The 8909-nt window shown below is 38.7% G+C and overlaps 1 protein-coding gene across 4 annotated transcripts; it reads left to right on the top strand.

The window, feature by feature from the left end:
- The first annotated feature begins 5039 nt into the window (after positions 1–5039).
- Positions 5040–7514, top strand: LOC138059844 (uncharacterized). 4 transcript variants are annotated; one of them, XM_068905477.1, is made up of 4 exons: positions 5040–5170; positions 5851–5975; positions 6074–6204; positions 7158–7514. In XM_068905477.1, the coding sequence occupies exons 2-4, from the start codon at positions 5870–5872 to the stop codon at positions 7368–7370; spliced, it is 450 nt and encodes a 149-aa protein (XP_068761578.1). In that variant the 5' UTR covers positions 5040–5170; positions 5851–5869; the 3' UTR covers positions 7371–7514. The 4 variants fall into 4 exon arrangements, with proteins under 4 accessions (XP_068761578.1, XP_068761579.1, XP_068761580.1 ...); XM_068905478.1 differs by having other exon boundaries at positions 5144–5281; XM_068905479.1 differs by lacking the exon at positions 5040–5170 and adding an exon at positions 5336–5476.
- Positions 7515–8909: the final 1395 nt, after the last annotated feature.

The raw sequence follows: 8909 nt of genomic DNA, 5'->3' as shown, positions 1-8909 counted from the left end.
TTTTTTCCGCAAGGCCGCAATGCACTCTGACCAGCCTCGTATGTTTGTGACTATTCTCTGGGAGAGGGAAGGGGTTTTTTTTGTTTTTTTTATTTTTATTTAGTCGTACTCGGGTTGAAATGCTAAAAAAAGTCAGTAATTCCCAGGCAAGGCCTCTATCACAATAAAAACATTTCCCAGCCAGCCCATCTAAACAACCGTATTTTTGCCAGCCAGCAAGATTCCTTTGGGGAACAGATAATGTGAGGAACAGATTCGTTGGGTGCCCCTGGATATTTTAACTAACCCTTATGCACTGCTGGGTTATAACGCAATCTTCGCTTATCTATGAATACAATTTTAGCTTTTAATTATGGTAGTAATGTTTGTGCTACTTCGTTTGACAATCAGAAGAACCAAATGGTGGCAGGCTGTTGTACCAAATATACCGAACAGTCCGAGAAGATTTTAATTTGACACTTAAAACTTGGTCATCACATTTCCTTGACGGCTTTGCATTCCATCTTTCTTAATGCCTCTGACCTGAAGAATTAATTTCAAAAGAACAAAAAGATATGGGTACGATATTTCAAACATTTTAGGACTCCTTTTACTCGAAAAGACTGAATTAAGGAAAAAGGTTCTTATCCCTTCCGCTGACGTGATCGTAACTGAAATTGATAAACTGGAACGAAGCTTCTGTTGTAGTTTCGTGATATGTCTTCGACAATAGGGCCGTTTATATGAGAGAAAATAAGCCGCTTCTTACTGTGGCCGTGGCGTACATGATACGCGAAAGGAACTATTTATACGAGTATAAACTCCCCGGCCAGGATAAGCCGCGGCTTGAGAAAGCCGTGAGCGTAGATTTTGTACCATTTATACGGGGTGTTCGCGTCTTATGTAAGCCGCGGCCAGAGTAAGCCGCGGCTTATTTCTCTCGTATAAACGGCCCTAATAATATCGCTTACAATGCATGTGCTCGTTTTTCAATTACGGGATCTTGGAGAATCCAGCTGCGCAGAGGGTGTAATATATTAAGGTAACCGGAAGTTGTGTCAAGCTATTGCTTCATCATTCTTGTACCCAAGATGCTTAGCGAATAAAGTGTGGTGTTGTTTACTGCCTCAACCTCTATACTTGCTCATACGTTGTATAGGGGTTCCACCGTTACTTTGCCAGCAGGTACCAAGTCTTTCATTTACACTAACTCGTATTCGCTCACATCATGCCAGCCGCTTCCCTCGGCGGGGAAGAAAAATTGTTACTCACTTACATCGGTTGCAAGAACCTATCCTTTGCAACGTTACGTCGATGGCACGAACCTTCAGGATTGATTTCAAATATGTGATATTTCAGTTGCAAAGTCATGTTCCTACAAATATTTCAACAAATGCAACTATTGATGTATGTTGTTTAACGTGTAATGCACCAGTGGGAATGATGGGCGAAAGAAAAACGAAGTCGTAGGTTGGAATCCCCCCAAACAATAAGAATTCGTCATATGTATAAGTATAATTAACTTATTTTCATTTAATTTTAAGAAATAACCGTATTTATAGTCCCATCATTACACATTGCCAGGGAATGTCCACCAGGATGGGGCCTATGGGACCTATGGGACCCTAAGGACCCGCGTTACATTTCAACCAATTAGAGGCCAAACCAAAGACGAACGCAACTTGTCCGGAAATCTTTTGAATCGCTTGGAGCTTAGCTTTAAGGCACTCAGGAGTAGGCCTGTTTCTCCAAAGCTCTGAGAACCTTTCGAGATCGAAAATCAATTCGAGAAACTGAGATCTGCTTATGTACATTTCACCAATAAATGTAAAATATAAAACTCTAAGATAAAGGCTGTTAAAATTATCAGTCGAAACGTTTTCGATCAGTTTGATCATCATCATCTCATGATGATCAAACTAATTGAAAACGTTTAGACTCATAATAATCATCATCATCTCATGATGATCAAACGGATCGAAAACGTTTAGACTCATGATTTTGGCAGCCTTTACCTTAAAGTTTTATATTTTAAGATCTGCGTATTCCAAAAAACAAAAAGGTCTTTAAACATGTTTTCAAGACCAGAGAAACCAAGACAAATTAGAAGGTTTCATGACTTCATGACTTTCTTTGAAAATGCAAAGCGTTTTATATGACCCGAAATACAACCAAAAAGTTACGGAACTTTCGAGAAGCACCGCCTAGATTCCGCTGATCACTTCGAGAGAAATGTATATAATGTATATTTAAAGTGCGGGCTATAGGCGAAAGGTAGAAGTGACCTCGCACTTAACTGGGCAATTAAAGACATTAAAAAACACCTAAAACATTCAGGTGACTCTAACGGGGGGAGCAGGTCAATTTGTTGGAGTTCAGTTATTTGTTGTTATCCAACTTTTCGGTTGCCGTTGTGCTGGAATAAACGAAAAGGGGTGGAGAAATCCTCTCTTCAGCTACCCCAGAGTCGTGCAAACCTCTTGATTTGCTGGCCTTTATATGCATTAACTCGCACTTCGGGTGGGAATATTAAATAAACAAATAAATTGTTGTAACTTAACTTTTTGAACTTCCCTAGCGCTATTGTCGACTTCGATTCAATGAGACATATCGTTTCCGTAAAAAGAGAATAACAGTAATCGCATCGTAATGGAAGTATACCACACAATAAAGAACGACAAAAAGTTCTGTTAGAGTTACTTACGGCTGGCGACTGTGATGTACAACTCATCATACGTGCATCCCACTTGACTAACAGCCTGGCACAAGTACTTTCCTTGATCTCGAGGCCGTATATTAATCAAGGACAGAGTGCAAGTTTTAATTTTGGCGGTCGTTTCGTCGCAATTCGAGACTTCAAACAACGAAGAGTTGACAAACCAGTTAATCAGGTACGGTTGTAAGTAGGTGCCATAGTACCGTAACGGGAATGAGTTGGCTGGTTCGCTTGCTGTGCAAGTCAGTGAGATATTTGAATCCTTTTGAACCAATACTTCCTTGCGAAAAGGAATTGGATTTTGGGAATGATGAGCTTGATCAAGATCCGTGACGAATAAGTCGACATTTGGACCAAGTGAATCTGTTACGAAAAGTAACCAATAGGACGTTAGAAAAGGCATTCAGGAAACTCGAATGACGCAGTTGTGAGAAAACTCGCCTCGCACCGATGTGTGCTGGGTTCCATTCCCAAACCGCGTCACAAATCGGTTGAGTTTGTTGGTTTTTTACTCCGGTCTTATAGGTTTTATGCCGGTTTTCCCCTCTGTGACTTTTGTAGAGTGTCAATCCCCAATTAGTACCCCATCGCCAAAAAAACACAGTTGACAATTCAATATAGGTCATTATTATTATAAAGGGGTTGATATTTGTATACAGTAGAAAATATCAGCAGTGATCTAGAATCTGACCAGCAATGTTGGGTATGACTACCCTTATAGATGTAGTCAAATGACATCCCATCGACGATTAACATTAAGTTTTTTTTCGGGTATTTGTGTTTTAGCAAAGCCTCTTTCGTGTTTGAGTGAGGAATTTTGTTTACTTAATTTTTTCCCAATAAAATCTAGAAAAGCACCTTCTATTTAGCCAGATTTTGGGCGTCGTCCCATATTTTTTGAAGGCATTTTGTTAGAGTAAAGATCATGTATACTAGGAAATGTACATCACGGTCTCTGTACAAAATTATATGAACTGACTTCTACTCGACAATTGAAGACAAAAAAACACGAAGACAAAGACAAAAAGAAAAACTCACTTACTGGCATCACTCGCCTTTCCACATATTTGACCCCAGGCAGCCGTTGCACTGGACATAAACACCACAATCATTAAAAAGGAAGGAAACGTAGATCTCATTTTGGAAAAAGACTACAGATGAAGTTTTTTTCCCCTCTTCAAAGAGTAATATATCTGGATGAGGACAACTGAGTGGTAAGACCAGACCCTTTTATGAAAGGAGTTAATTCCATATACGGGGCATGTGACCTCATCGTTTTTTCACGAAAGACGAAATTGAAAATGCTTGCAAAACGAGCGAGATTTGTACATGTGATGCACGTTTGGTCTAACGTCAGAGTTAACTACCGAAAGCAGCCATTTTTTTTTTCAAATTTCACGGATAAACAGACAAACTCCCTAATGTGCATGTACGGGGCGTGTGACCTCATCGTTTTTTCACGAAAGACGAAATTGAAAATGCTTGCAAAACGAGCGAGATTTGTACATGTGATGCACCTTTGGTCTAACGTCAGAGTTAACTACCGAAAGCAGCATTTTTTTTTTCAAATTTCACGGATAAACAGACTAACTCCCTGATGTGCATGTACGGGGCATGTGACCTCATCGTTTTTTCACGAAAGACGAAATTGAAAATGCCTGCAAAACGAGCGAGATTTGTATATGTGACGCACATTTGCTCTAACGTCAGAGTTATCTACCGAAAGCAGGCTTTTTTTTTTCAATTTTCACGGATAAACAGACAAACTCCCTAATGTGCTCTAGTGATTTAATTTCCCGCGAGGATCTGGTTTCTTCTTCTTTTGTCGCTTATAAAATGCTTACACAAACGAACAAAAGAACCTTTGAAATATTGATTGTGACATTCTCTTATATATGACGAAAGATGAATGTAGAGATCTCAGAGAAGACTCGCTGCCGACTTCATATCTGTGTATCTGTGTTTTCTTTTTCAAAAACAAGTACACTCAGGTCAGACAGTTTCGCTGTTAATGCTGTTTTCTCTGGAGTGTTTTTTGGTGCACAAATGAATGACGTCTTGTAGTAGGTTTTCAAATCTTTGAAAACTGCAAGCAAGTGTTAGAAAGGGAAATGTTCGAGATTTTTCTCTGACGGCGTACAATCTGAAACGAGCTGAAACATTACCCCAACGAAAACAGAGTTCCGCAATTATCCTGAGAAATTGAGATTAACAGCAATTTTTCATTTTCCTAGAAAAGTGAAATGCAATCTGAAAATCGTACGAATCAGGTAGAAGAAAAGGAAAAATTTTGAATTTTAAAAATTTATAAAAATTAGTTTTTGTGTTTTGGTTTTTTATATTTTTCATTAATGGACAGTTGCACTGACTTGTTTCACTTTTTAAGGTCCAAAACTTTTGATCTTTTTTAAGCGTTTCATCGATTCGAAATGCTGAGCCTAACGTCCTCAGAGACCAAAACTTAGGAAAAGCCAGGTAAAAAATATAGCTTGAAAGGTTTACCATACGTTTTGCTCTCACATGATCTAAGGGAAGAAGCACAATGAAACACCATCCAAATGACGGTATCCATTAACAAGTAGAAAGGTACACCAATTTAGCTCCACGTGATGTGTCCTTTTTTCCGTTACATTTTTAAAGTGTTGTGCAGTTCTTAAAATCTTCCGGTTTATTCTGTATAAAATGACTGGATCAAGTGGTTCTGTCAAATTTTACAAGACAAAGAGCGTCCTTGCGCCTCGAGCTCAATTTCTCTGGTAATCAAATTTGAGTTTTGGAAAGGTATTTTCACTTATCATTCCGCAGTATATACAAGGTAATTTTAAAAGCGTAAAAAGTTCGTTTTTACCTCGGCAGGATTGGCAATTTTAACTGGTATCATTTTAAAACTAACGTTTACTGAAATACGGCTAGTTCAATCATCGAACCTTTGATAAGAGATCCTTTTCGTCTAAAAGTTACGGTTCTTTAGAAAGAGTTGCATGATTGACAATCAAATTGTTTGAGCGAGTTGTGATATAAAAGTTTCACCTCACTACTGAATATGCTAGTGTTTTAATGAGGGGCGTTAGGATGTCTTATCCAGTCTGCATCTGTTGTTATATCTTAATGCCCACCCTATTTGTTTTATTCAGTAGAACCATTTGTATCTACAGGAAAATAATTATTGTCACTATGAGGGATAATGAAAAATACCTCATCTGGTCGATGGTAAGCGGAAAATTCATGACCTTCGATGGCGAGTCACTTAGCTCAAGTGGGACAGGAGAAGGAGAATTAAGTAAGTTGAATACTGTTTTATGTAGGGCAAGAAAGAACGACATGTCTGGGAAAGGTTAGGGGCTTCTTTTAACATTTCTGACATTCTACATTATTCAGGCAAAATTACTTCAAAGCGGGACACTAAAGCCACTGAAATAGTGAATTCTTTTCACTTGACTTTCCAAAGGAAAAATGGCTCAAAATATGCGATTTCCGCTGACTACAACGAAGACGCGGTGTCAGTTAAGGTTAGTAAAGATAGAAATCGATTGAAAATCTTATTTTACTTAACAACGCAAGCTCTTTGTAACGATTGAAGTAGCTTCAGTGATAAACCGGTAATATCGAAAAGCATCACAACATTGTGTATATGCATCTGTGGATCATGCACACTGGATAGCTTAAATGACCTTTGGTGCCTTATTTGATTGGGAAACTTTTAATCAACCAAAGGAACAAGCCGCGCCAATAGCAAGACGCGCTGAGTTCAATAACGCCGTGGACTTCGGCCGAAGCTTGTAAACGTTCAATTATTTCCACACTTCATTGGCAAACCATTCGCCCGTGTGAAAGAATCCGGAATCCTGCATCTAGCAAATCTGAGCTTTAGGAATCCGAAATCCTGAGCGTGGAATCCGGAATCCACGGATTTCGATGGAATCAAGGATCCATTTCGATGGAACCCGTGAGTTTGGAATCCGAAATCCACAACTCGGGATTCGAGATGCACTATTCGGGATCATGGACTGGGATCTGGAATCCGCAGGCCACCTGAAGGGTGGTGTCGTATCTCATTAAACGGGCTTCACTGTAGGTCAAAAAACAACAGAACCAACAAAGAAAGCACAGAAAACAATAGGAAGAACGACAGTTCTTAAGTCAATAAAAAAAAAAGGATAAGAACTGACAAACGACAAACGTTAGACCGAAATTTGCGTTTTACCAAATATCGAAAAAACTTGTTTGATGATAACTAATTTCTTGGCTGGTAGTAACATATATATCAAGTAACCTTTCAAAACAAAGAAAAAAGACAAGTTAGCAGAAGAGAATCAGTTTCATATTTCTATGACAAGCATCGATTTGCCGTTTTCATTTCATGTAAACCTAGCCACTATGGTAGTGAAGTTCCGATTTTTTTCAGAAATAAAGGAAGAAATGTGAAGGTCTTTTTGTTTTTGCTCTTTTTTTTCTCCAACAGGAGCTGACAGATGAATCCCCAAATGCTACCGTAGCCTTTGTGCCTCAGTTATTCGGCGGAGGACCTTTTAGCGCCCTGATACTTAAGACAGAATCATCAAGTACCACCACCACCAAGTGCATTGCATCTAATAGGAGTGGGACTTTGACCTTGAAAAAGTTTGACGGATTCAGTCCCCATCCGGATACTTTATTTATCATCACGGAAGCTTAGATGACGCGCTTTTTTAAAAGGAGTTGTGTACTCTCCGTGAGGTAGCATAATTTCAGTTTGTAGCAGACTTAAAACTGTAGCACCACGGCTGTGGTATAAATTAATATCATTTCTGGTAGAAAAACATGCTGAAGTTAACTAAAAGTATGTCAAATCAGTGTCTCTCCCCATAGTCTGTAGTCTGTGTTGAGTTGAAGTTGTCAATTACTGCCACCATTTATTTATTATAATGGAGGCTGATTTTGTTGTTGATATGTGGGCAATAGAACTAAGAGTTAAAGAATGCAAGGTAAAAATTGAGTTTTACAGGTTAAATAAGTAACCGTGGTGCTCCCAAAAAATCACGTTCTGGCCGTGCATTCCTTCCTTTGCGCATAACCACATTCCTCGCACCGCGACCACAATTCCTCGCGTTTCGAAGAAAATGTGATAATTATTCTCCCGATTTAAAATTAAAGCTGGCTCGTTCGTTTGCTTCACGATCACTACTCACTGCGGCAACAATCAACCCAAAACACCAACTTTTTGTTCAGACAGTACATTATTTTAAAAATTATGTCGCCGCTCACTTGCTTCGTACACTCAGCAGCAATTATCATAACTGAATAATATTCCGACTGACTTATCCTTTCTTTTACTCTCCTTATCTACTTCCCATGTCTAAATCACGCTGCAAGTACAAGGGTTGATAATATCCCGGCATCAATCCCGAGAATGCCACGTCTAACATCGTTCTACGAGATGAACGGGAGAAAGCACTTTCAGTCATTTCCTTAACTCTATTTTCCAAAATCATTGTCTGTTGTCTGTCGTTTCCTTTGCTCGCTTTTTCTCCCATTCAATTTAGTTTCTCATCAAGATATTCCCAATTAAATGGACTCTGAAACTCTGAAAAGAAAAACAAACAGATGGATTTTGACAAAGGTAAGAAACTTCCTCCAATATCTCATCTATATATATATATATGCTTGAGAAAAACCCTAGGGGCAATCCCCCTCCAAAATGGGATCTTTTGATAATTTTATTTACTTAGTCCCCTGCACCTGGAATCCTTCACTGCCTACTCTAATCTTAACTTTCGTTTTTGTTCTTTATAACAGCTTACCTGCCGCAAACGACGTGAATGTATGCAAATTAAAAAACAAAAAAAAAAGGGTAGCTTACACTTTGTTCCAAGGAATTTTAGCTGATTTCTTTTAAAATCCACAGTATTGCAATGATTTATCTTGGTCAATATCCAGTTCAATTCCGCAGTCCGAAGTCCGAAGTCCACATTCCGTAACCCAACCATATGGTTAAGTGCTATCGTAGAATAGTTGTTTACAATTAAAACCGTTGTTAACGGCGTTGACTCCAATCAAAACCAGTAAACAGATGGTTTACAAGTTTCTAGGATGCATATGCTATTTAAAAATATTTAATACTTTTTTTCTTAACAGCACCGGGAGAACTATTAAATAATATAATTAGCCCGGTAAGATATGATACCGAGTCATACGATGACCGGATATTGCATAACGAGCCGCGAAAACACGAAAA

The sequence above is a fragment of the Montipora capricornis genome, chromosome 8 (assembly GCF_036669925.1).
Source record: "Montipora capricornis isolate CH-2021 chromosome 8, ASM3666992v2, whole genome shotgun sequence".
Classification (NCBI taxonomy): Eukaryota; Metazoa; Cnidaria; class Anthozoa; order Scleractinia; family Acroporidae; genus Montipora; species Montipora capricornis.
The sequence above is the reverse complement of the archived record's forward strand: the minus strand, read 5'-3'. Positions and strand labels throughout refer to the sequence as shown.